The 27,398-nt window shown below is 36.7% G+C and overlaps 7 protein-coding genes and 1 non-coding gene across 11 annotated transcripts in view; 3 read left to right on the top strand and 5 right to left on the bottom strand.

Moving 5' to 3' along the window:
- Positions 1-7,447, bottom strand: part of LOC149692213 (uncharacterized) — a 60,730-nt gene extending 53,283 nt beyond the window's left edge. For both annotated transcript variants that reach the window (XR_016382652.1, XM_089867916.1), the window contains exon 1: positions 5,611-7,447. The gene's annotated coding sequence lies outside the window, so the exon portion shown is untranslated. The remainder of the gene's footprint in view (positions 1-5,610) is intronic.
- LOC149692214 (DIS3-like exonuclease 1) lies at positions 8-4,184 on the bottom strand. Its single transcript, XM_089867901.1, has 14 exons — positions 3,807-4,184; positions 3,610-3,746; positions 3,312-3,545; positions 2,962-3,242; positions 2,675-2,891; positions 2,343-2,609; positions 2,106-2,254; positions 1,746-2,040; positions 1,423-1,680; positions 1,251-1,346; positions 1,031-1,183; positions 711-968; positions 220-645; positions 8-157 (listed from the first exon to the last, which is right to left on the bottom strand). Exons 1-14 carry the CDS (start codon positions 4,027-4,029, stop codon positions 29-31), a joined length of 3,123 nt encoding a protein of 1,040 aa, XP_089724027.1. The 5' UTR covers positions 4,030-4,184; the 3' UTR covers positions 8-28.
- Positions 7,448-7,485: 38 nt separating the features above from the next.
- On the bottom strand, positions 7,486-10,082 carry Tsp97E (Tetraspanin 97E). Of its 2 annotated transcripts, XM_089867918.1 has the most exons (6): positions 9,713-10,082; positions 9,307-9,474; positions 8,943-9,158; positions 8,752-8,877; positions 8,202-8,337; positions 7,486-8,040 (listed from the first exon to the last, which is right to left on the bottom strand). In XM_089867918.1, exons 1-5 carry the CDS (start codon positions 9,770-9,772, stop codon positions 8,263-8,265), a joined length of 645 nt encoding a protein of 214 aa, XP_089724044.1. In that variant the 5' UTR covers positions 9,773-10,082; the 3' UTR covers positions 7,486-8,040; positions 8,202-8,262. The 2 variants fall into 2 exon arrangements, with proteins under 2 accessions (XP_089724044.1, XP_089724043.1); XM_089867917.1 differs by lacking the exon at positions 8,202-8,337 and having other exon boundaries at positions 9,713-10,065.
- Positions 10,083-10,354: 272 nt separating this feature from the next.
- On the bottom strand, positions 10,355-16,506 carry nsl1 (non-specific lethal 1). Its single transcript, XM_089867902.1, has 6 exons — positions 14,045-16,506; positions 13,250-13,971; positions 13,075-13,162; positions 12,906-13,006; positions 12,481-12,832; positions 10,355-12,401 (listed from the first exon to the last, which is right to left on the bottom strand). The coding sequence occupies exons 1-6, from the start codon at positions 15,451-15,453 to the stop codon at positions 11,669-11,671; spliced, it is 3,405 nt and encodes a 1,134-aa protein (XP_089724028.1). The 5' UTR covers positions 15,454-16,506; the 3' UTR covers positions 10,355-11,668.
- Positions 16,507-16,900: 394 nt separating this feature from the next.
- Positions 16,901-17,818, top strand: mRpL30 (mitochondrial ribosomal protein L30). The gene is made up of 3 exons (XM_089867922.1): positions 16,901-17,026; positions 17,168-17,386; positions 17,457-17,818. The coding sequence occupies exons 1-3, from the start codon at positions 17,000-17,002 to the stop codon at positions 17,730-17,732; spliced, it is 522 nt and encodes a 173-aa protein (XP_089724048.1). The 5' UTR covers positions 16,901-16,999; the 3' UTR covers positions 17,733-17,818.
- A 452-nt stretch (positions 17,819-18,270) lies between these two features.
- LOC149692209 (fas apoptotic inhibitory molecule 1) lies at positions 18,271-19,127 on the bottom strand. The gene is made up of 4 exons (XM_089868811.1): positions 19,006-19,127; positions 18,717-18,939; positions 18,610-18,659; positions 18,271-18,547 (listed from the first exon to the last, which is right to left on the bottom strand). Exons 1-4 carry the CDS (start codon positions 19,114-19,116, stop codon positions 18,398-18,400), a joined length of 534 nt encoding a protein of 177 aa, XP_089724937.1. The 5' UTR covers positions 19,117-19,127; the 3' UTR covers positions 18,271-18,397.
- Positions 19,128-20,190: 1,063 nt separating this feature from the next.
- Positions 20,191-27,398, top strand: part of LOC149692204 (uncharacterized) — a 34,214-nt gene continuing 27,006 nt past the window's right edge. Inside the window, exon 1 of one of the 2 annotated variants that reach the window (XM_089867897.1) lies at positions 20,191-20,477. In XM_089867897.1, the coding sequence (XP_089724023.1) occupies positions 20,342-20,477 (136 nt within the window). In that variant the 5' untranslated portion in view covers positions 20,191-20,341. The remainder of the gene's footprint in view (positions 20,478-27,398) is intronic. The other variant, XM_089867898.1, reaches the window with a different exon arrangement.
- On the top strand, positions 24,972-25,271 carry LOC149692208 (signal recognition particle RNA). The gene has a single exon (XR_016383092.1).

The raw sequence follows: 27,398 nt of genomic DNA, 5'->3' as shown, positions 1-27,398 counted from the left end.
ATTTCAACACATTTTTAAAAAATCTTTATTAAGGAACTTTTAATGACATTTGTTTCATTTCCAACATTAATTGGTACAAGCTCGTTTCTTTTTTAGTCTCCTCGTTATCAGTCGATAATTTCTCCTCCTCGTTATCGGCTAATTGGCTTTTAACTTCCTATAAAATTAATTATAATAAAAAAAATCCACCTAATTACAGTTCAATAATTAACAAATTACCGTAACGAGATCTATTTTTTGAGCAAAACCGGGAGACACACTCGATTTTAATCCCAATAAATCAAAAGAAAATTTAGTAGCGTGAACTCTAGATTCCTGAACGTTGATTTTAACCATCAATTTATCAAAGTAAGTGTAGGTTTGATAGTATCCTTCACTTTGAACGGTTATTTTCCCTTCGGATTGAATTATCTGTCCGGGTTCAAAGGTTACTCGGCCATTTTTAACAACAGCCACTTGTTCCTCTTTATTTTTCAAGGCAACCATTCCTTTCATGCCATATTCGGGAATAATAACAACAACTCCGTTATTCCTTAAATTATAAACAACTCCTTCGGCGTTTCTTCTAACATCGTTAACCTCCAAATTTTTGAAGAATAAGATTTGAAATAATTGTGACGAATCTTTCTGAATATTTTTCGCTGCCTAAAAATGATTACATACAGAAATCAAATTATTTAAAACCTGCGTTTGCGAGTTAGTGGAGTTACTTTGTGTTTGTAATTAATATGACCGCAAAGATCTTGAAGTTCTTCATTAGATAATATATTAACGGAAGAGCCTGTTTCACTAACAGCGTATAGTAAAAGACGGTGAACAATAATATCAGCGTATCTTCTAATTGGAGAAGTAAAATGGGTGTATTTCTCTAAACCCAAGCCATAATGGTAATATTCGTTGCTGGAAAATGAGCCACTCGAGATATAATTCGCTTCGGACATTGCTCTCGTGGTCATCATTCGAAGGATCTGAATGAACACTGTGTTCAGAACTGATGTATATACTTGGCAAATACATTTTACTTTCATACCGTATTAAGATGCGCGTCATTTGGATTTTGTACCATATTTAATGAATCATTTAATCCTTTGTTAGAAGAGACATCAAAGTTAAACCCCAATGAAAGAACGATGTCTTTCAATTCCATTAAATCATTCATTCGAGGAGGGGGATGATGCCTTAGCTAATATTAAAGATTTATTTTAAAAATATATCGCCATATAAATATTTTTTCTTTTAAGTTTCTTTACTATGGCTTCGTGCGGAAAGACTTCGGATATTTTCTTCGCAACCCAATGATTGGCGAATATCATGCATTCCGCGACTGTTTCGTGAATTTCTAAATGCTTTACAATAACGAAAGAAACATTCACCGATGCTGGTTTCAGACTCAGAAAATGAGTTTTAAATTTTATTGCTAACCTCTTTGGGTTTGGGAGTGTCTAGCTGATTCTGCCTGACATCATCAAATTCAAACTGAACTTCGAGGCTGTCTAATTCAACAGCACCTGCTCTGTGTCTTTTATTTTTCAAACTTCTCGCGATAATAGTCAAACATTCTAAAGTTCCCTTTAACTGTTTAAATCTTTTCTTCCCTTCTTCGTAGGTTAAAACCTTCAATTCGTTAATACTTTCCCTAACTTCGACAAACGTTTTTCCATCCAAAATTAACTGCGCAACCTACGTAAACTTCAATCTTGTACATGTCTTATATCGAAAAATCTTTCGATTGATTCGGAATTTACCTCGTAAAACAGTTTATAAGACGACTTAATCACAGTTCTCCCAAACCAAATATTTTCAACTTCAAATTTACTATTTAATTCCCATAAAACGCTGACTGCGTAACGATCCACTCCGCTCAAAAGAGAGCATAAATTGGCACTTAAAACTGCCGGTAACATATCATATCGACGATCTGCTAAATAAACCGTAGTTGATCTAGCTTTGGCTTCGGAATCAGCTAATGAATCCATTGGTACAAAATAAGTTACATCAGCTATATGAACTCCTAGTTCAACATTTCCATTGTCGAGCTCTCTACAGATATTACTTCGTAAGTTATAAAGTCTGCTTATTTTAAAGTGAAATAAATTAGTCTGAACCGAATAGATAGGGTGTCATCAACATCTTCGCAACCCTTTGGATCAATGCTAAATAGCAAATGAGTATCTCTTAGATCTCTACGTTTTGATACTTCGTCATTATCCACGGACCATGGCTTGTCCGGAGTAACAACAGGAAGTTGCGACAGCTACTTTTTAGTAATTGGAAAAGAAATTCCAATTTCCTCTTTTAGTTTAAAACAAACAAATCTAACAACAACAATAGAAGGGACTGACCAATCCTTTTGAAAATGGCAGAACAGAAACGCCATGTTCAATTAAAAGTGTCGATACTTCAGTTTCTAAATTCCCAATCTTTCCAAGCGTTTTAACAAAATGTCCTTGTGGATAATTCGAATCTATTTCCCATCGATCAATTCGTACTACAACTCTATGATCTTGCAAATCTTGCGCTTGCGTTGTACGGATACGAATTTTAGGGATTCTATAATCGTATGGGACTACTATTACCGAATTTCCACCCTTTCGGTTACTTCCCAAGTCCTGATGTTTAAAAATGCAACAATTTTAAAACGAGAAACGATCAGTATGATCTCAATTCAACCAACATCGTCATCTTGAAAGACCGCAACGTAATCCCTCCATCTCCTCTGAACTATGGACACTACTTTCCCGACTAAAAGTTCTTTTCCTTTAGAAAAATTTGTGGCTAATTTCACTTCAGAGTCTTTCAAAACTTCAATTACAACATCGTCCCCATCAACTGCTCTATTTCGATTCTTCATTCCAAGAATGATAACATCAGCGGAGTCTTTCGTCCCAACTCTTAATTAAATATCAATTTTATAGAACGAAACGTGCGAACGATCTTTAAAATGACAGAACGTGACAATACTTTGAAATGGACACAAAAGCCTCTTCCTGGGCATTGTATTTGTTGACCCTAAGTCTTCCCTCAAAATAACGACCACTTTTAATCCCCACTGTTATTACTTCAGACGGTATGTACTGAGAATAAAGTTTTTCAGATTCTTTGCCCGATTCTTCCTCCAAATTCATGGAGATTGATTCGTATAGTTCTTGGGCTTGAACTATATCGGACCAGAATTCCTCAAGGTATTGTTTTAAATGAATCACAAAGATATTCTTGGTATCATTATGGTATTTTTGTATCATCTTAAAAAGATTTTTTGAAGGCAAATTAGTAAATAAAATGAAATAAAGAGATTGACGATTATCTCTTACAGTTTCATTTTCAGTAACAATAACTAATGGCATTAACCCTTGCAAATGTTCCATATACCATTTTGCAGCTTTATACGTTACATTCATTAACCAATCTCCAATGGACTGTCCCGTAACTCGGGGTACATGTGTGTCATAACCAATTTCATTAAGAAAAACTGCCGAGCTTTTCGTGCCATCCCTAACTATGTTTAGAATTTTATTGTACTGACGTTTCCCTACGTCATTGATCATCTAAATTGGGGCAATTTCAATCATTATGGTAACGTATGATAATTGTCGTATGAGAATTTGCTACCAAACTAGCAATGGATTGCAAGAAAATGATGCCAGTTATATCAGGAAGTTCAAATATCTCAAGGTAATTTTTAACAATATCGTAGCAAGGTATGATGTAATGCGTGGAACCAATGGGTAAACAACCTCCCCTGTCATCTAAAACGTTGAATAATTAAGAAATTCACTCACAAAATTCAGGAGTACGTCTAAACTTACGAATTTTGTTTCTATCAACGCTTCTATTCCAACAATTTTCATCATTTGAACGTTTAACGTGTAAGCATAATAAACTCCTACAATGTACTTCTTTTCTCAAGTACTGCTCTCGTACGGTTCTGATAACTTTTCCTCGCGATTTTAAATTAGCAACGCGATTAGTTTTGATTAAAACTTCCTCCCTTAAACTGTCAGAATCCGCGTACAGAAATATTTCTTCCATTTTATCATATTATGTATCGCGCAAGCCTCGGCTAGTAAGGTAGTGTCGTCCGTATGTAAACAAAAAAGACACGTGGGAAATTTTCAGTCCAAAACGCGGGAATTACAAAACTGGGTATTGTACGCAGGAGGGTTTGATACGTTTTAGGTTGTCCCCAAACAATCAAAAGATGTTGAAATTATACGAGTATGACCCCATAATAGTACTTTTAACAGTTTATATGGTCCTTTATGTTTTTATTTGTTTGAAAAAAGTATTTTACTTTATGTTTTGTTGTTTCTGGCCATTTTGATGGTGCTGGGCACGAATATCGACTTTATTTTCAATTGAAAAGTGCCCGGTAAACTGCATTTGTTCACTAAATAGTTTACTAATGATTGTAGGAAACTGCATTTGTTCACTAAATAGTTTACTAGTGATTGTAGCAAACTGCATTTGTTCACTAAATAGTTTACTAATGATTGTAGGAAACTGCATTTGTTCACTAAATAGTTTACTAGTGATTGTAGCAAACTGCATTTGTTCACTAAATAGTTTACTAATGATTGAAGCAAACTGCATTTGTTCACTAAATAGTTTACTAATGATTGAAGCAAACTGCATTTGTTCACTAAATAGTTTACTAATGATTGAAGCAAACTGCATTTGTTCACTAAATAGTTTACTAATGATTGAAGCAAACTGCATTTGTTCACTAAATAGTTTACTAATGATTGAAGCAAACTGCATTTGTTCACTAAATAGTTTACTAATGATTGAAGCAAACTGCATTTGTTCACTAAATAGTTTTCAAATGACTAAGGCAAACTGCATTTGTTCACTATATAGTTTTCAAATGACTGAAGCAAACTGCATTTGTTCACTAAATAGTTTACTAATGATTGTAGCAAACTACATTTGTTCACTAAATAGTTTACTAATGATTGTAGCAAACTACATTTGTTCACTAAATAGTTTACTAATGATTGAAGCAAACTACATTTGTTCACTAAATAGTTTTCAAATGACTGAAGCAAACTGCATTTGTTCACTATATAGTTTACTAATGATTGTAGCGAACTGCATTTGTTCACTAAATAGTTTACAAATGATTGTAGCGAACTGCATTTGTTCACTAAATGGTTCACTAGTGATTGTAGTCGTAACAAACAAAACATGAGAAATCAGCAAATGATAAAAGATACAGAAGTTCTTTGAGTACGCATTCCATTAGGAATGAAACAAAAAAGACGAGGTGGGAAAAACAGGATGAATCAGGAATTTAACGAACTTTGATTAGTTTATTCATCGCATTGATTAGTCAGGTTTTAAAAACGATAGGAGGAAATGTTCGCAACCTGGTAAAAAGCGACTGCTGAATTGAGGCCCTTGATTTGCCAAGCAAGACAAAGGACTCAGGTGGATATGTTGACCAAGGCTTATTGGATTGATATTTAAAATCAAACTAACAATGAATTCAACAACACCAAAATACGAGAATTAACTGTTGATAGACTACTTCGCGTTTGGTTTATGCCCCAAAATTGTCTAACAATACAATAAATATGACATATGGGTAATAAAAATTGAATGGAAACTTACCCAAGTTGATGAACTATTGGTGCCTTTATGTTCCTGGCTTGGATAAATGGCTTTCAAACAGGTTAACTTCAAAGTTCTTTATTCCAAATTTCTTTAGTAAGTCCCAGGTGTGATAACTCGATTGGAAACTTGGATGTATCACAATAACTTATTGTAATTAATTATAATAATTATATCACTTTAAAACTGAAGAAAATTGTTTTAACGGGAGATCCATTAACACAATGCCGGGTTTAACGAGCAGCAGACACGAAAACTCAACTGTTGCCAAATGGCGCCCATTGTCTTTTATCCATTGAAAGTATTACTCCGCCGGGAAACTTTGACAAGTGTATTGCAGTTATCAGTTTTGCTTTAATTTCATACGCTAAATTCCGCAAAGAATTATATTTTTAATATTCCAAGAGAAATCTATAGTTTTAAGTTTGTTTGACAAAAACTACATTTTGTCAAGTTAATTAATTAAAATTTGCCTAAAGGCACTACTTTTCCTCTTAACTTTTACAATGGCTTTCCCAAGGGGCCACGCCCCAAGGACCGAAAACAGGGAGGAAATTATTCGGTGGCAGAGAGTGGACCCGGCAGCCCCCAGCCACCCTTTCTACCTTTAGGCTTTATCCCCAACTCTACACAAAATAACACCAGCTCGTAGCGCCGTCTATCGGTCAAAAAGAGACTTATTTTATATTCTTAGATTTTGGCCGTCAGTGGTCAGTCCGTCACCCTTTCAATCAACTTGAGAGTTTTGTTTTCAGCATTTATAAGACAAAATATGGCAGAAATTAATTCAAGCTCATCAAACAGTGGTGATGAAACCCAAAATTCAGGAACTTGTATCATGGTAGACCTTAGTGAAGAAGAAAAGCAGATGGAGGAAAAATTCAAACACCGATTCACAGATGAGGATGAAGAATTTCAAAAAACTTTAGCTGCGGAAGCACCCACTCCACCATTTGTTTACCCATGGGACGCTAGACCACCTCGACAACGTGGCAACTGGAATCAAAACCAAAGGAATCGAAGAGACAACAACCGTGATGGAAATCAATCATGGAGAAATCGAGATGATAGATGGAATAGGCATGACAATCAGGGGGGAAGTTCCAATTCTTACAGAGACAGAGAAGATAGGCGATCTTCTTATGACAGGCCTAATTATCACCGTGAACGGGATAACAGAAGAAATAACTATTAATCAGCCATTTGTAATTTCCAATTGTATATAATGATTAAATTGCACTTTTTCTCAAGATTGCAAGACTCATTTTATCTCAAAATAGAATAGTCATATTGAAGATAAAATTCCGCTGAATTAGGCATATCTCTTTTGTCTTCTGAGTTCTGAGATAATCAGTGTTTATCACCTTTAAAAGAATTACCAACCTTACCATACTTACTAATTCAATCATTTGCAATCTAAGAAGGAACCTGTTTTAATAACTTTCATCAGAAGGGGATAATAGAAGAAGGATGACACTCTGTATCCTCTTAATGCTTTAGTTATGTAACGTCATTCTTCCCAGGCTCAGTGTTCACCTTTTAGTTTGCTTTCCCGCTTATCAAACTACAAATGGGTAACTCTCGCACCGTAAGGTGAATTCTATCGTTGTTTGGCACTAAATCCCCAGCAATCATCCCACAAACCTTGATTGTCTTGACGTGGGACAAAAATGCACAAGCGCATGCATGCGTCTTGCCAAATATTTAAACGCTAATAGAGTAATGATGAGGGAACTATTTATCGTGTATGTGATTCGGTTTAGTAACCTTGCTCTAAATGTTCTGATGTTGGGAAGAGTGACGTTACACTTACCCCGCTTTGTGCTTGTACACTTCTCTCGAATATACTTCTGCTTTCATTAAACAAAAATCGAATTAAAGTACATTTAATTGAAGATTTTTATTTCTCCATTTTTAAATTACCAAGAATGTACTGTACAATCACATTGGTTGAAAAATAAAATTATCCCTTGACTAGAACATTTTATTACATTTTATAATATTTAATTTCAAAGTTGCATGATTTGAAAAAAGGTACCGAGTACAAGTCATCGTAAGAAAACAAAACAAAAACACTCCATTTTTCTATTCGTTACTCTTACATCATTAAATGGAATGCTTAGTTTTAGTTTTAGTTTTAATTTTAATTAGGAAATAAGTAGCCCCCTTTATGTTAAATTAAATTCCTATCCTAACTGATCACTTTCATTAAGTTTCTTTCATTCTTTTCTTTTATTTTTCAAATTAATTAAATTAAAAAGAAATTAATCTTTTATTCTTATTTCATTAAAGCTCAATTTGAATAAATAAATGCAAAAAATTATTCAAATAAAGAAAAAAAATGTATTGGCACATTCAAAAGAAACTGTTAGGATTGGCTAAAGGATTACGTAATTTCCTATAGTGATAAGCCAACCATACGCTGATAATCTGTAATTTAATTATCATTAGTTTGTGTAATTAAAGGATTTTAGGATTTTGGTTGGGGTTAGTTGAATAAATAAAAATAAATAAAAGAAAAGCAAAATAAAATAAAAGGGTTAAAATAAAATAAAGCAGTTTGTTTTTGGATGGAAGATTAGTTAGTTTACCTCCCAAACATAACAAGAAGAAAAGAGTAGTAGAAGAGAAGAGTGTTAGGTGTTAGTTAAATCACAAGAATGCAGAAGGATTGGCTCTGGGATCTTTTTGATTACGGTATCTTACTGTTAGCCAGACACCCACAAACTGAAAAGATTAGTAGCGCTTATGTCTAGGTTCCTTTTCAACAATAGAGTAATGTCAGTTCTACTATGCAAACGTCATACCCTAGAATAGTGTCGGTAGAGGGGGGGAGTAGACTGCGTATCCCTCCCTCTAGGCGCGCTTTTGTAAGAGGGGATACTGTACGCGCCGCCTGGTAGGGGGGATGACACTGAGCTAAGAGATAGAAGGGTATGACGTTTGCATACGTAGAACTGACATCTAGCTCTAGCTCAGTGTCATCCCCCCTACCAGGCGCGTACAGTATCCCCTCTTACAAAAGCGCACCTAGAGGGAGGTACTCCCCTCTTTACCGACACTACTCTATTTAAACTAGTTTGTTAATTTTTAAAGCTATCTAATTTCCTTTGCACTTATGTTAAGTTAACTTTAATTTACCTCGGTAAAACTAAAGAATAATCCAATTCCTCCACTAATTTTCAAAGCATTGTCAATGGCAGCGCTAAGTAGTCTCCAACAAGGTGGGCAATTACAATTTTCTTCAGAGGGGCAACAAGAAGTTACCTGAGAAATAAGAGTTTTATACTTACTGAGACCGGCTTGCAATATAATTAATTCAAAATTGGTACCTCCTTGCAATCAGGTCCTCGCATATGTTCATCAGCTTCAGTACGATTGGTAAATCCACAACATTTGAACATTTTTTGGGTGTCTGTTTTGAGATGCATCGGAGCTCGACGCCATCCTTCCTCGGCTAATTCGTGTTGCTGTTCTTGGTTAAAAGCTAAGCATGCGCATGCAATTGCGAATTGAGCCACAAACAGGAGAAATAAGATTACCATGTACTACAGTACAAACTAAGTCAAGGGAATAACCTTGCGGAGTGATAAAGACTAATGACACCCCATGTTATTTCCCCATAGAGCTTAACACAGTCAAAGGCAGAGGGCTGCCATTACCCTATTTTCTGGAATAAAATCATGTAAAGGATACGAAAAAGAGCAGCACTTGATGGTGTTTGATGGCTCCAATAAGCCCAAGTAACGATAACAAGAATAGAAATACCCCACAAGCTATTATACCGCCTATAATGGCAATATTTGTCACTATACTCGCTACTCTTCCATAAGCTGCAACTCCAATGAGGATGAATGAAACCAGCTAAAAAGATGGAATTACGCTTAAATTTTAGATTGCTATAAACGTATTAACATGGAAGGCTATTAATACGTTTATTTTAACTGTCATTAATTATCATATGGTGGATTTTATCTAGCTTCCCCATCCCCACCCGCTGCGCTTGGTAACAGAACCAAGGCTTACGTTGGAAATTGAATTTTACAAACATTTAAAGAAGCCACGAACCCAAGGATGAAGGTAAAAATCAGTAAATACTTACAATGTATAGAAAATTAAGCGCTGTTAAGGCGTTTTTTGAGCATGTAAAACCGCCACACATCTTTCTGGCTTTATATTAATGATCACGCAATTAAAATTAATAACAAAACGAACGGGTGAAAGACCGATTTCGACCACGGTGACCGCGCTCACGCACTGACTGACTCAGTAGTTTCCAACCAATCGCACCGTCCGACACCGACAGGGATCTAATTGGAGTGACGTCATTTCCCGCTCTCCCTTTTTTCCCTACCTTCCAGTTGCATAACGCACGCAATATTAAAATAATTAAAAGTTTAAGTGTAATTAAAGAAAATACCCCTGCTATTTATCCATAATTAATTTCCCTTAAAAATAATAGAAGCAAATTTATGTGTATCCTATAACTTAAATGACTTTCTGGGCAGTAAATAATTAATTTAGGGGTAACGTATGGGCTGAGAGCGTTCAGTTAAGACGGGGGGAAGTAAGAGTAACGTCACGCATCCCCCCTTTTCTGATGGGGGTAATTAATTGCGGAGAGAAACGGGAAGAGAACACAAAACAATATTTCCTTTACCCTTATCGCCTCCCATTTCCTCCCCTTCCAAGCAAGAGCTCTGCCGCTCTAAGCTAGAAATCGGGCAAAATAAAAATCAAATCCTTCAATTGAGGCACACGCAGAGGATTTATTTTTTCTCACTGCGGTTATCACTGAAATTTTTTTTTGGTGACAACAGGTGGTTAATTAATTAACATATTACATTCTCACTAGAAATTTGTTTTAAAGAAGGGGGGCAAGGGGGGTGGGGTTCTCAATTTTTTTTCCATAGGAAAAAACTCATTTGTGTATATACCAATTAAACCAACCAGTTATACACTTTAGTCACAAAAATCTAAAAAAAAAAAAAAAAAGTATCGGTGTTTAAGAATTAATTAATTAATTAATTAAGATGGGAAGATGATTTTTTTTTCTTCTTCTTCTTCTAAAGCTGTACACTGATGAATTTTGTTTGTTTGTTTGTTTGTTTGTTTGTTTGTTTGTTATATAAATGCAATTGATGAAAAGAAAGAAGAAAGAAAAAAAATAAGAGTAAAAGGAAAAAAAAATCAATCTAGAAACAACTAGATTTTTCACTTCATTAATTAATCTAATTATAGAAATGTGTTTTTTTTTATAGATAAGTGAACGAAGATTTATTAACATGGGTAAGGAGGGTGAATATGAGCTAAACAAAAAAAAAAAAAATAAAATGAACGGGTTATAAATTGAATTGAAGAAATACATATTTACATTTACACAAACTCGTTAAGCGAGTAAACACTTAATCTTCTTTTTTATCTTTTATCTTTTAATTAATGTAAAGGTAAAATTATAGTTTTTTAATAACTTCTTTTTTTTTTGGTTTTTTTTGGCTATAGTTTTTAGTATTTTTTTGTTTGTTTTTAATTATCTTATCATAATTTTTCCCGCTATAGATAGAGTGAATTAACGTTTGTGCCTAAAAATTCCTTTTTTTTTTCGGGCATAGTGGAATAATTGGAATTTAAACTTCTTTCTCGTTCTCGTCACCTTTCTAGAAAAATGTACAATCTTTTGTTTTTTCTTCTTACTGATAAAGAAAGAACGAACCCAAATGAAAAAGGAAAGGTTCTTTGACAAACTTTTGTTTTGTAGGAAAAAAAAAAAAAAAAAAAAATTAAAACAATAAGTAAACATATAAACCGGCTTTTAAGTTTTACTTTTAACTTTTTTCTTTGTGACGTGAATGCTTTTTTTTTTTTTTTTTTGTATTCATCTTTTGTTAGTTTTACAAGCAAGAGTCATTTGTTAGAAAAAAAATCTTATTTATAATACAGTCAAGAGCAATTATCGAAGCTATATATTTTGTTTTTCAGTTATAATCGTTTATCGTCTTCTGACCCGGAAACTAAAACGACTCGTTTCACGTGTTCGCTATCAGAAAAATTACGTTTCTCAACCAGGTAATGTAGAAACCCATTCAGGATCATTTGGATCATCCTCATCAGGAACAGAGCCACCGCTAGATTCCATCAGAGGAGGCGTTGGTGGTAAACTTTCATTTTCTTTGGTGGTGGTGGTGGTGGAACTTTCAACCTCAACCGTGACAGATTCAACAACAGTAGTTTCCGTTGGCGGTTCATTTTCAATATGGGTGGAAACTTTACACATTTCATCGTATTCCTCTTCCGTAAGTGGAAAGGTGCGATTTTCATAAGGCATGGTAGCAAATTCATCACCGAACAAAGGCGGCGGTGGCGGTAGTCGATCTTCTTCAGAGGTCCTTTTAGAGATTGAAAGCATTCTCTTTCGTTCCGAACGTGATGTATTATTGTTAGTAGGGGTGGAACTTTCTTCTCCATTGCCCGCAGAATCCAATGGATGGTTTTGAGAGCAACTAACCAATGGAGGCGGAGGAGAAGCCACGGGAGAGTTCCAGCTTTGAGAGGAATCCTGAACATTTAGATCATTAGGGGCAGGGGACATTGGATCTGGCGTGTTTGCCCCACTGTCTGTTCGAACACTACGTGACCGCGAACGCCCTTGCACATTTACGTAACTAAGGAATTTGCGTTTCTCTTCTTCCTCGCACTTTAAATGACGAATTAAGAAGGTTTCATCGGAAATATCTTCCCACTCGTCAAGTACGGGTGAAGCTAAATTGGCTTCAGTTTCTAAAACCCTCCATCTAATTTTGAAAAACAGAAAAAGAAGGTAATTAAACTGGTAAAAGAAATAACACTTGAAGAAGTGTGATATATATTTACTTTGGTGTTAAAATTTCTTTGTACTGCAATTTTTCTAGTCTAGTGGCCGAGGCTATGCTGTAGGGAATGACAATGTTATTGATGTCATAAGCGTCATCTAGACGCTTTCTTTTATGCTCCAAAACTCCTATTTTCCCTGAGGAAGTGGATGGGTTCAAATCCATAGATGATTCTCCATTTGTCGGTGGAACGGGTGATGGACTAGGTGAACAATGTTTTGAACTTCCACTGGAAATTGATCGACTTCTCCTCCTATCTCTAACTCTCCTAAGAGGTTCTGATGATTCTGGACAGTTTTCGTCATTTTTGTTTGCTCTCACTATTCTTCTCCTTTTAGAACTGCTTTTACTTCCTTTAAAATTAACAATCAATTATAGACGCTTAACACTAAAAAGAAAGAAAGAAAGATGATGATGTCAACTTACTGGCTGTGAGCAGAGTTTGGGCAGCATTTTTGGTCAATTTCCTGCTATGTCTTTGGGCTTGATTTGAAAGACCAAGGGGAGGTACAGTTCCATGTTTTTTCCTAAGAATGATAAGCGCATTAGCTGGCGAATATTGAAGGGGAGAATTAACAAATAAAATTCCAGGTACTTTTTAATGCCACTAGCCGCTTGTTTAGCCATTTTGTTAAACCAATTTCTTCTAATGATGTTTTCATACTGAATACCAGTAGCGGTGTCTTGTTCGATAAAGCAAACGAAAGACAAGTTATTTTTCACGTACTTCCCTGAAATACGATTATTAATAATTGAACAATTTAAATTACCGTGTTTGAAAGAAAGGCGAGGATGGAAGGACTGATCTAAAATAGCCACTCTCTCAGACATTGGCATAACTTCAGGGTCCAAACTTTGAACACTATTGTAACGTCCACTGCACATAATACAAGGTAGATAGTCTTTCTGACAGTTGCAATCGCAACTAATAGAGGACAGCTTTGAAGCTTTTCCCTTTGCCAGATGCATTCCGATGGTTTTCACTAGCTTTCTCTTTCGAAAGCTAACCAAAGCTTTAGTTCGACAGCACTCTGATATTTCAGCAGAAGCTTTTCCATCTTCTGAAGAGTTAGAGTTCTCACCGAGTTTGTTTAAATTGTACCCGTTACCCGGTTTCTCAATTGGCCAACAGCCATTAACCCCGACTTTGTTTTGAAAACGTGAAAGATTTCCTTGGTAATTGGATGAAGAAGAAACCTCCCCATCTTGGGGTGATTTCTCCTTCATTTGTTGAAACGAAGCTGGAAGGCCATTACTTTCTTGCATGGAGGAAGAAATGCCCGCTATAGAGCCCCCCTCCCGCCTTGAGTTGACTCGTGGTAAAGACTCCTCCGCAAGTTTCACAGGGGCTTTTGAGAGTTTCAACTGTCTATAGACTTCATTCTGTTGCCGTATTCTGTACTCCAAATCTGATACCTGAGCTTGAAGCCAAGCCCATCTAGAAGCTACAGCCGCTCTATCAATGGTCCACCTCCAATACGCTCTTTTGTGGCTGTAAATTTTGAATAGATTGTGTTTAAGTAAAACGACGAGGCAAAGTTCAACTGAAAACAAACTTTTCTTACAGAGGCAAAGATTGTGCCTTGATTAACCTAGGATTAACAATGACTTCGTCTCCACTTTCACCACCAGAACTGCTTTCAGTCGCGTCAGAATCAGCTAATGAAGACTCCAGATGATGAAGAACTCCCTTCAAGGTACCCGCTGTTTGAGTGACGGTGGCGCGACTCATTTCGAATTTACTGATCTGGTCTTCTTTAATGTCTTCCATCATGCCACTATCAGTCGCGTTTAGGAAAGATTCAGCCATTCTATGGTTGGCCTTAGAAGATTCGAGTTCTTTAACTAAGTCAATCAAAGCGGTAGCTGTTAAATTCTTAACATCTTTGCTATGAAGGAAATCTTCCGCATTCTTTATTTTCACTGCACTATGCAAAAGTCTGGCTCGATTTTTTTGTAAAGCTATTTGTTGTATTTTTCGTTGGTTATCAACGAAAAGCTTCAATTGTTCTTGCGTGTGAAATTCCACTTGCCGCATTTGAAGTTTCCTGATACGGCGGAGAAGGTGACTGGTTCTCCTTTTAAGAACAGAGTTTTTCTTTTCCGAAGTGGCCACTTTAGTTTCTGGAGAAGGATTTTCTAAAGCTGACCACCGAAAGCCATTGTCCATTCCACTTTCTGCTGGAACAGCTTTCCTCTCATCTTCCATCAAACCCAAAGAGGAAGTGTTCCCAACAAGTCTATTCAACAGGGCTTCAGTCATTTCCGAGGGTAATTTGTCATCATCCACTTCCAAAGGAAGATCAGTACATCTTTCCTGTTTCTCTGGGTCGCTAAATAGCAACATCTGTTCGTGACTGCTGAAAGCGGATTGTTCCGCTCGCTGCACGGGAAATTTGCTCTTGAGTTCACAATCCAAAGATGCATTTGCATTTAACAATCCCATGGTGCCTGGTAAGTGATTATCTTTTTTGCTCATGGTATGGTCCTGAATGAAGGTTTGACTGTCACCCCCTTGGCCTTCCCTTAACACGGCACCCACCAAAGGCTTTGTATGGGTTGGGGAGTTTGTTAAGGTCACTTGGTCTCGTTTTGAATTACTTCCATTGAAAGATAGAGTTAGGCCTAGAATTCCAGCCCCATCAAAACGCAACTGTTCACGATTTAACTCATTCCACGCCAAGTCCGAATCCGAACTATCAGTAAGCGTTGATGAAACTGTAGAATCAGCTACTGGATAAAAGTCTAGTTCGGAATTGGGCGGGATTTTGCTAAGCGCGGACAGGCTAAATTTTCCCAGGATGGGACCGTGTTTCCCACTTTTGATGAGATTGAGAGGAGATGCGGTAAAATCTTTGCCAGATGAGTTTGGCGAGCACTTTAAATTAAAACCTTCAGCCTGACTGGCCGCCTCGGTTAGAGCTGGGGCCATAGTGGCTACCCAACATATTCTAAGTGACACTGGGGACAACATGCAAACGATCCCATGGACTTCGTGAGTAATGAAGAACTGAACTTAGTAAATAATAAAATGAGGAAAGAAAGAACAATTTTGAAACTGTATTGGTCATTCGGAATCCATCTACCACGGGCGGAATTTTCAAGGGATAAATGAGTCACTTTATTGTTACATTTGGTTTAGGTTCCTTATACAGGGTCTAACAGCGCATAGTTGAAAAAAACGCATGGTTTAAGTGGTAAATAAGGGAAGGGAACTAACGCGTTATATCGTTTTTATATTGTTCTCTCAAAAGTCATTGTCCTAGATTTTGCTTTGATAGTTACCCGATACTAACGATTCAAATTGGCCATATCTTGTTATAATGACACTTATGGCGTATCTTTGGCAAGTTCGCGCGAAAACCACATTTTAAAATACGTTTAATTTCGAAAGTTCACTTACGATTGCAACTTCGATCTGTTATTACACCGCTCCGGCGGCAATCATCACCACGTGATCAAAAGCGGGATGAGAAAGGCAGAGCGATGCGTTCTCGCGAGCCCAGCAACGTGATGCCTTTGTAGGCTTAAGAATTTCGCCGAACTTTTTCGACTTCTTCTTGGCCCACGAAATTCACGAACGTATGCGGATTTGACGCGTCAAATATAATCTAGTTGATCGATATTTTGCTTTTCCCGAACGCGAAAATGAAACTTTACCCTTTGAGCCGAAAAACAAACGTTACACTGCGCCTCGCCCTATTCGCTCCATTGTTCTTAAAACATTCGCAGAAATCCGCAGTAATGGCGGAACGGCTTCGTTTTTTTACACAGACAACTGAATTTTTAGGGATTGGCAACGTTGGTAGTTTGTCCACTCGTATAAAGCGAATACCTCAAAATAGAGTACCTATGAATATTTTTTTAGCCAGGGTACAAAGAAATATACTAACTCCCGTGTTCCATCGTATTCAGCACAAACACGACCACAGACTAAGCATTATTTACATTTGTTGTAAAATCTGCTCCTGCCACTTATTTCTTTGAAAATACTATTTATACCTAAGTCGCTCTCGATAGAGTCATTTAGATGCAAACATTGAAAACAAAAAGATTTTAAATATTTATTATAGATATATAAAAAAGAAAAATATTCGACAAATTTCAGCCAGCAAAGTTTATCTATGAAGTATGTCCGGTTACCCATTGTAAATGTTACATTTAATTATAAATTGATCCTATGTATAAATAGGCAATGACCTATAGTCTACTGTTATTTTGATGACGTCACTTTTTTATTGATAGATTAGTTTTCCCAACCCAGTTTTAAATAAGAATAAACTTACCTATATTTATATTAATTAATATTTTAAATTTAATTTAAAGTAATAGTATCTTCTTAAATTTTCCAAAAATTGTGCTTTTAGAAAAAAAAACTGAAATTACGTAAGGACCATGTGACGTGTTAACCAGCCCCCTGGTGTCAATTTGTCAAAGGTTAGGGGAAACACAAATGTGGAGTCGGACGGTTCGACGGTCGCCGGTTGGGTTTACAAATATTCAATCTTTTCAAAAGTAAAATGAATTTATCTTTAATTCCAAAAAAGGTAAGAATAATAAAGCTTACTGTTAATTGTGATTATATCTCGAAATTAAGTCACAACTTGTGTATATTGTAATCAAATTTATGTACATAGTGTTTAAGCCTTGTCATTATAAGAGGTAGGTATATTTAATTTTTGTTTTAGTTACCTGTTTGTTTGCCATCCGCGTATTCTGCCACAATTTGGAGAGGGATTGGTACAGATCCAAAAGTGACTATTTCACATCTTTTTAATGATGTCAATGAAATGCGTGAAAAGAGTGTAACACCATCTAAACTACTAATGGTTTGGAGAGTGGCTCCAGTTAAACATAGGCCTTATTGGGAGAAAGATGTCATCAGAAATTTAGGAATTGATCGGAAAGTCAGTATCTTTGAAAGTGAAACTAAGAATGTTTTCAAATATGGCTGAAATTTGTGTGGTTAATTTACAGCTTAATGATCCTGTTATAGTTAAAAATACTCCTTCAATGTGTGAAATGTTAATGTCAGTTAAACACATTGTCAGAGTAAAACCTGTTGTTTTTCCTTATGGTGAACCTGCAAAAGATGGAGATTTTTCAGGAACAAAATTAAAGCAAAATGGAGAGTTTATAGTATCCCAAAAATTAAAAGTAGATCCTCAGAGACTAATTGAAGATCCCAAAAGCAAAGTTAAAATTGACAGAAAAACAATAGAAAGAGAATTGACAAGAAGATGGGCAATATAGTTTTGTAATTTTAATTTAGGTTTTATAATCTCTTATTAAAGTTTCTGTAGTGTAAATAAATAAATAAAGTTGAAGATAAATACTGATTTATTTAATAAAATATTTATTTTTAAGTATGTTCCCAGTTATATTAAAATGGTAGATAATTTGTAATAAAAGGAAAAATTACCTTTCAAGTTATAGACTAATAGCACCCCATGTTATTTCCCCATAGAGCTTAATACAGTCGAAGGCAGAGGGCTGCCATTACCCTATTCTTACACTTGATCTCTAAGCAGACGACGGAGCCAGGACCCAGGGACGGAAATAAGCAAATACTTGGTCCTGTGTTTATTTCTATGACAGCATCATAGAGGTCTCTAAAATCGTATTCTTAGGTTAAGCCTACTTTTTGGCGGCGCAAAACTCAAACGTTAAATTTCGGGTCGTAGTGCTTGTTTTACGAGTTTTTGTTGGATATAACCATATATCGGACAGATGGAATAACTTTTCAACAAGTTAATGCAGGTAATTAACTTTTATTCTTCTTAATAACAGCTCTTGGGTGGGGTAGAATAATTACAAAATAGAGTAAGCTTTGTGAAGTTTCTATGAAGTTCGTTGTTAAGCCTAAAATTCCAATAACGTTGTGTTTTTTATTTAATTTTATAAGCAAATTTGTATCTTTACTCGGCGCTTTCTGGTATTTCTTGATCATCAACAATCAGCGCGTAAATAAGGCCTTCCCTTTTGTTTCCACTACTAATAGCTTTTATGTACGCTTGATGGGGTCCCAACGCGAAATGAGTTTCTGTACCATCTTCCACAAACTCTCCCTTTTGGATATATAAAATTTTCAGACTAAAAGGTTATTTACCTTAATGTACTGGGAACTTACCGCGGTTTCAGCCACTTGTCCATTGACCCAAACATCCAAAGTATCTTTTTCTGAAACAATTGTCAACTATTGATCTTCATATATCGAATATCCGATCATGGTTTTACCTAAAACGATTCTGGTTTCCTCCCCTTCAACCATCAGTGTCCAAGTTTTCATAATTTTCGATTGTTTCTCTCTAAACTTTTGCAGTTGTTTTCCGTTGACCGTTAGGCTATATTGATAGGTAAATCCGTTGACAGCCCTTATATGAATGGTTGCCTTATGTTTTCCCATCTCAAAGTGTTCCATTCCCACTAATTTGAACATGAAATCTTTCCTAAGCACCTCCTATTTTTTGGCGGGAAACTACGTTTCAGTTTGGTTTTTGGAGTTTATACGTATTGTATAATTTACCTTTCCGTCCACTTTAATGATTCTCTTCCCAGTCGTTGTTCCATGCTCGAATTCGATCTTATACACTCGATCACTTAAGGGCACTTCCCACACTGCAACGCTTTCTGACATGATTTTATACCTATTTCATAGAACACATGTAATATATTTCCAAGAAAAACTGGGCCAAAGTTTTTGATTTATTTGAGGACAATAATCGTAGTAACATCTTTTCATACTTTTGCCAAGAATAAATAAATAAATAAAACTAGATTCAATCTTACCCGTATCGTGTTGCGAAGCCAAGGTTTTAAGTCGTAAATATTCAAGAGTGTAGCATCAATCTGTCAGCTATTAGTTTGTTGAAGAACAGCAATTCTTTTCATATCAAACTCGTTGCCTTTCCTTAGGGTTTTCCGATTCGAGAACCCTGCACATTCGATTACGTTTGATCATCGGAGCGATTGAAACTTTTCTTTTTTTTTCCTTCTTCTTTTGGGGGCTACCAGGTACTCTACTTTTCTATATAGTTTTAGTGTTTTTTCTTGTTACCCCATTCCCTTTTCTACCGCCTATCGTTTTAAAGCGTGCATGGTGAGAGAAAAGAAACAAACGGACTGTTGCCATGGAAACCATATTTTTCACCCATTTTAGTCGCCCAGTTATCTTCTCTTTTGAACTGTACTCGCAATCATACATGTACGGTAAATGTACTGTTTAGGTACACCTATGATTTTTCTTTTCCTTCTTTAAACGAGCTATTTCGATTTCTTCCGAGGGCGCGCTATATAGTTTAGCCATCGACAGAAGGCGCTTCCGTTACCGTGTGTAGTTTCAGTTTCGATTTTAGCCGAAACTAAAACAATCGTAGTAGAATTGCATGGGGAAGCTTTCCCTCTGAGCATATCCGCTTGGAACGCGACAGTCAACTTTAGGAGGCAAATGTTTAAAGGCTGTGCATATTGGCTAGAGTCTCGCGCGCTAGTTCGGTTAGGGCGACTTACCCGCAGTGCAGAAGTTTTCAGGGGGGCTGAGTTTTGCTCCACGGATGGATTTTTACTCCGTACAGCCAAAGCCAACTTTCTACAAGAGTCTTAAGACTATTTTATTATTGTTGCAATACTCGAATCGCGCCTGTTTCTTAAATTTTTCGAGCAAAATGTTTAACTGATGGAGAGTTTCCCGCCTAGTTTCGATAAAATTACTCTTTGACACCACCGTAATATTTATTTTTCGGTTTGATATTTATTCCTCCTCGTATTAACTTTAAATTGTAAAAAAAAAAGAATATTTTGGATATAAATACTGTAGGAACATTTTTAAAGTTCCTTTGCACGAAACATTACACGTCTTAAGGATGGTGCACGTTAGTCCGAATTTCGTGGCACTAGTAGCCGGTTGGTTGCTATGGACGCAGAGGTTCACTTGCGCCTTGCCGACGCCCGAACAGACCACGCCGTTACCAATAAATGCCGTGGATTTGGAAACCACGAGTAAGTCACCGTTCAAGGAGCTAAAAACTGCCAATTTCGAGCTTTTCTATATCGCTATTACGGGAAACCTTTAATCATTCTTAGCTTTCAAATGAGACAGATTGCGATTAAATTTGCGTAGAAAAATAATTTTTGCTATAAATTCAAAAGCGAAACGAAAATAGTTCAAAATCTCCAAGATTTACAATAAATTTCCTTTATTTAGTCAACTTTTCCTTTTTACAAACACCCTTTAACGTAATCAGTCTCAACTTAACTCTATTATTACGTTTTATACATACCTGAAAATATTATCACCATTTTATCCCATGATATTTCCAGCCCTGTTTAGGCCTGGCACGCGCTCTCAGCTGGTTGCCTAGCAACGGAATACCTCCAATTTTTTCCTTTGACTCTTGTCTATCTTCATTCCCTCGCACGCGCGCGCCTTTTTTTCCCCGGGCGCCAAAATGCATGCACGTTTCACTTTTGACAGACACCACACCATCATAAAGTTTTCTCGTATATTTTCATCTAGGCGTGTCCTTAAAATTCGGATGGCAATCCCCGTTATACTTAATTACGATTATGTTACGATGCTCCTCGGCTTTGCTTTAGTGGCCTTTCCCTCTTTTTCGTTATTTACTGTATCTATCTACGTTGGGCGTATCTTTTTTATCTCGCTCGAACCACCGCCAAACAAATACTAACGATTCGTCTTTATGAATAGGAATAGATAAGAGTATTAGGGACTCAAAGAGTAACTGATTTTATTTACCGATAGCTAACAAAATCAGGCTTAGATGAAGGATCAATTCGTAGTTTCTTTTCTATCGATAAATGTCTGTCTGATCAGCACTTAGCACTGGTAACGTTTACTTTTGTGTGTACTAAAGTGGCGGTTAGAATGTTAGGCAAGTAAATGCACCGTTTTCCGGCTACAACGAGTAAAATTTCAAATTGCGCCTATCAGTTCATTACTTTTAAATTTATGACGTAACCCATACGTCACAAAGTAACTTCTTAGAGGAATGTTCGCGAGGAATTTCCTAATAAATACTGTGACGTCATGAAAAGTATTTTAATCAATTCTAAAATAAAGCTTTGTCCCAATTAAGACGACGTTTCACTTCAACTATTCAACTTCGGACAGTATTTGAATGTGCATGTATATAGTTTCCTTGTTAGTTCATCATTTGAAGGATAAAAATATTGACAAAAATTGAGTCGATCTTTTAAGCAGCTAGGGTTTTTATTTTATTTTTTCGGGAAATTCCGAGTCGGGGAAAAAATTATACTCCTTTTGAGGTCCGCCGACGCGTAGACGCCTAAAATCAATAAAGGTGTCCATGAAAACTATATAAGCTAAATGAAAAATTTCTTTCCGACGTTCGTATATGGAATATTTTAGAAATTAGCTCATTTTAGTCCCATTTTTCGTACGCGCCTAGAGAAGTCTGTTTTCAAAGGCGTGGTCACGCCATGGTACACGTATCTATGGTAACATTTTTTCATATAGTAGATTTTAACTGGTGATATGATTACGGCGCGGTCAGCTCGAGAGATTTTTACTTGCTTACGTGTAGTTTGACAAGGGGTTGGACACGGTGTGTTCATTCAAATTTGCCTTGAAATTATGGGTAACAAACACCTGCAGGGTGACTGAAACCTGGCGGTTTCATTTTAGTATATACCTTTTAAAATTGGCCTTTGTTTTTCCTTGTATTAGAAATAGGAGTACAAAAGCTGCACCCATTGTCCAACCTCTGTTTCTTTTTAATCTACGTACGTTACACTTAAGTGTAATTGAGTCTAGGACGGGCGAGGAGGTGCTCGACCTTCTTGTTGTATCACGATAGCGCCGAACCGCGGGGTTATATATAAGCCTATGAAGGAGATTAAATGGATGGGTATACTTGGCCATTGTGTAAGGGAAGCTCCGTAAATTTTCCACGCTAATTAAATTTGGAAATATATGCCGCAGTCATACCAGTTATTCTGTTAAAGGAGCTTACTATCTACTGTACCCACCAAACATACATAATGTCATTATAGGTATTTGCGAACACGAGTATGTGTATATATACGATTTCCACGATGGTAACCCCCCCTTCCAACTCTTAAGTCCCCCCTAAAGGTCACCACTAACGTCAAACTAAACCGTCCTAAACTTATTGGTTTTGTTGACCTCTCAAAGTCGCAATTTATTGACCCTTGGCAATATTCTCGAAGCGGGGATACTCTGTATTTTGCGGTATGTACAGACGAATTCGAAAATTACAAACAGAGAAACCAACATGCAGGGGCGAGGTCGCCATTGGGGTATTCTCCCTCTTTCCAAGAAGCAAAGCTAGAGGCAGTGCGATCGAGCTGGCTAACCTCTTTACAGCGTGTAGTGAACTAGGGCTCCGTCTGGCGTTGCTTCTTGGCGCTAAGGAGAATACCCCAATGGTGGTCTCTCCCCTGAGTTTCTGGACACTCTGATTGAATCACCTGACTTCAGGTACGGTTCTGTGGTCCATGATAAAGGCTTAACTTGTTGGCGTAAATAATACATATACGTATACGTGCGTATATTGTTTAATTATACTCGTAATATTTTTAATGAAACGTGTACTGTACCTTTCACGCGTGCTCCCAAAAGCTAGTGCCGATAATTAAGGGTGTATAAAACTAGGCCGGTCTAACTTACAACACCTGCCACATTGATTATAGCGAAAAGCTCCTATAGAAAAAGCCCTTATCTAAAATAAAAATATAAAGTAAACGAAAACCCCGCGCACCGTATATACTTACGGTATCTTAAAAGTGTATGGGCTTAGATTTATATATATTTTGTTCTTTAACGGCTGCGAGACTTAGCAAAGGATTTATGAATCATTCGTGCGGTTGGTTGGGCCACCGGTAACCAACCACTAATGCTCCACAGCTAATATTGAGCCCCGTCAGCTATGAGGGGCTTCCCTTCCATTAAGAGTAGCGTGAAAACTGACCAACTATCTCTCTTATACTTTGTAGGCCTCTAAGAGCTCTGTATTTTGCAAGCGTAAACATTTTCTCTAAGACCTAGCTAGCTAGCTTGGAATGTGTACCAAATCTGGCCTCAGGAAATACGTACGTGCAATTCGATTCTAGTACAAACATAATCCTACACAGGGTAACGCGTGGTTGGTGGGTGTACCAATTTGTAGGATGGAGTCGGTCCAATTGTCAAAGAGTGTATCTATCCACTTAACCCCACGTAGAACGATTATGTCCATCCGTGAAATTCGTATTTGTATGCAGTTCCTTATACCCCTAATAGGCCTAGTAGGTCCAAAGCCACTTAAATCTTTTCGCGCTAAAATCTTGAGTGGTACCTATAGCTAAGAAACTATGATATGGAAGTTCTTTCACGGATGCGTGCTTAAAACTCCTCATTAGGTTTAAAACGCTATACGTATCACCGAATTTTAATTATTTTTGAGACCATCTTCCTTAAGGCATTAATATTATTTGAGAGTGCGTGACGTTTTTGGTAAATGATCTTTGAGAGGTCTACAGGGTGTTTCTCAAAAGTCTGGGTTGGTTCTATAGGTCAAACTGAGTCAGTGGAAAGTGCACCAAAGTACATGGGGTCTACTTCTACAATATTTAGTTACGGGGATATGGACTAACAAACATTGATTGGCCCCTAAAACAAAGGAATAGATCTTTTTGACCATAAGGAAACACCCTGTATAGCTATCAGCCCTAGAACTTCCTTATCTTGGTGGCCTTATACCATTAGCTTTAAAGATTAGATTAAAAATGTTGGGTCGTCATTTTGGGTTAAAGGTTTGGTCAAGTGACGTTCGCGCAATTGTGAAGGTACGATGCTATTTCGAGTGTCCCGGTTGATTTTCTCTGAAATTTACTCTCTCTTTATAAGGGCAAATTATGAAATACTAGGGTGTTGTTCTTGTCTAGACGGTAGAACTCTAAACTTCCAAATTTAAAAGATGGAAATTACCACAGGGTCACTAAAGTATACGCACGGTTGAATCCATTTAATTTAACCGCATTGTACGATGGCTTTCAACCCCAGGCACGTCGACCGAGAATGGGCTTGAGAGAAAGACGATATAAGGGAGTCGATCATCCTCTATTATATAGTTTGAAATAAGTTGCCTGGAAAATTCTCTAGAAAACTTGAGATAATCCTTTTTAAGAGATCCTCGGGCAAAATTGTTCTCGATTTGACAAAATCTTACCGCCTACTCCATTCTTTCGAATCACTTCAGGGTTAATACATTTCCTCGAAATCTTAACCCCGAAAGATTCCAGGGGTCAGAGGTTTGAAACCGAGTTCTTCCCACATTTTTATTTTATCATTGCCTCTGATGCAATGAACCGGAAATTAATTTTTCGTGTAATTATTTACAAAACCCACATTTTTTGGAGATAATGTATCTCTGAACATATATGATAGAGAAACAAATATAAATTTTGATAACTTTTCCAAATTTAAGTAAAAGTTTTGATATGATATTAACAGCTGGGAGTCGTGGCGTACTCCTGTAATCCAGCCTCTTGGAAGCTAGAATCGGTGCATGGTATGAGGTTGGGAGTCTTGTGGCTCGATGAGCCGTGTTGATCGGATGTCCGCGTTAAGCTGGGCGTCAATATGGTGGTCTTGGGGTAACCCATGGGTCACCAGGTTGGTCTAACGAGGGGTGAACCGGCTCAGGGCGGTAACGCAGCAGGCAGAAGTCCCCGCGTCTAGCAGTAACGGGATGGCGTCCGAGAGCGGGCGTTGAGTCGCAACCCAACCAATAAAACCGTACACGATTCTTTTTGGCGCATATTTTAAACATTTACATAGTTTCCATTCCTTTCGTGTTGATTAATAATAAGGGCAATTAATGACAGTTCTAATTATGATGGTATTTTAATTCAAAAGTGTACGCTATTTCAATGGTTTCCGATCCCCTATTACTTTGTTCCGGTTGTATTTAATTTTACCGCTGTTTTTTATAGTTTTATAAAGATCCCTGAGGTAAAATTCCTTTCGATTAATCTTTAAAAAATTTTCTTGAGAGTCTCTTAATCGCCTCCTTAACCAAACCGAACCACTCAATTTTCTTTCCGCTTCGATAAATATTTATCGAATCGAAGATATTTATTGTTTCCCGTTCCGATTTCTAACCGAAGGGAGTGTAAAACGTTTTGTTATCCCATCACAATTACCGCGTATTTCAATTCAGATGGAATAACAATAGGGACTAATTAATTTTTCATTCATGAAATTACGAATTCGATGACAGTTCGAGATATATTCTTAGAGCATAAAGGGATGAAACAAAACTTCTGTCAGTAAACCTTTAAGTCGTAATATTTGTTCAATAGTTTTGTGGGTAGAGAGTCCCCCATGGCGAATTTGAGTTTGACCCCCCCTTTTCCTTCTAACCCTTGCCCCCCTTAGAAAAATCGATCCATTCGATCATTTTTCTCCTTTCATTCCATCTACATCTTTAATACTCCGAGTTTTCCACGAGGGAATGTATAGACCGCGAAAAGAGTATGAACCGCAAATGTTGAAATTCTTTTTTCTTTCCTAGGTTTTTCCTTCATTTCATCTCATTTCTCCTTTAACGTTTTTCCTCCCACTCTTCCCGAGGGGTTAGACAATTTATTCGGTATCAATTTTAAAGCTTTTTACTGTGATTTAAAACGTTAACTTGGTTTTTACGGAGATTTTCTGTAAAGAAAACATTTATTTTCTATCAGAAATAACGTCGTAATTTAAATTTCCGGTGAAAAATGGAAGGAGATTCGCAAAAGTGACTGTCCCCTCGAATTTCTTTTCTTTAACCTTTTGGTTTATATATAGTTTCGCAATCATCCGCGACCGTTGACAGTCGCTTTATTATTATTTCGTTTATAACCCTTTTCTTCGGCAAAGTTTTTGATACGTTTTGGTTATGCGGTATTTTGTATGCGGTTTTATTTTCTCATTCGAATGATCCAATCATTTTTGATGCGGTTTCTTATACGAAATGTTGTATAGCCTCTGAGCATCTTTATTTGACTCAAGATTTTTTAGTGATTAAGTTGAACTGATAAAGAGAAATTCGGAGTAAACCAAGAATGTTAGAGACTATATCAGAATAATTTGTTTGCTTTTGCTTTCTTGTATGGAATAGACGGTTTTAAGAAATCAGATTTCTATTACAATTTAGATCAAATAATCCTTTTTACTATTCCGTCCCTGATGAGTTAAGTTTATTGCATTTGGATTATTATTTTTGCGGTTGTTACTACACAGGAATGGTGAATTTATTAATTAAATTAAAAATATTTAGATTTTATTTCATATTAAAATATGTCGCTAAACGCTGTTAATAAAAAAGTACCAAAAGGTGTTAAATAAACAACGTCAACGTAATATTTTCATGTTGGCCAAAAAATAAAAACAGTTTCAGTTTACAGATTCTTGATAAACATGTTAACATATTTATCTCGGATAATTGTATTTACACTATTTGTTAAAGAGATAACGAGGAATTTTGCAAAAAGAAAATTCTGTCAAATATTTTTAAAAGAAAATGGAGACAATGTATTAGTAGCTGGGGGTCGTGGCACACTCCTGTAATCCATGCGTCTGGGAAGCTAGAATTGTTGGACGGTAGTTGGTTTGAATTGTTGATGCTGGAGCCCCGTGAACTCTGGTTGACCGCATGGAACTTGTTGATCGGTTGATGACCCCGGCGTAAACCCTGGGTTAGCCCCAGCCCCAGGTGGGTCCTGATGGCCATCGGGAGCCCGTACGCTGAGTGTGTGTCGCAACGTCCAAGTTGTCCTCGGACGGTGCCGGAGTGCGGGTTGAGATCGCAATTCAGCCAACGTAGCCGAACTAGATTCTTTTTGCTTGAAATAAAAATCATTTTTGATTTAAAAATATTCATATTAACTCAATCACGT

This window comes from Phalangium opilio, unplaced genomic scaffold (genome assembly GCF_054372755.1).
Source record: "Phalangium opilio isolate 3A_F unplaced genomic scaffold, DU_Popi_V2 ptg000024l_1, whole genome shotgun sequence".
NCBI classification, from domain to species: domain Eukaryota; kingdom Metazoa; phylum Arthropoda; class Arachnida; order Opiliones; family Phalangiidae; genus Phalangium; species Phalangium opilio.
Note: the sequence above shows the minus strand (reverse complement) of the source record. Positions and strands in the feature narration are given on the sequence as shown.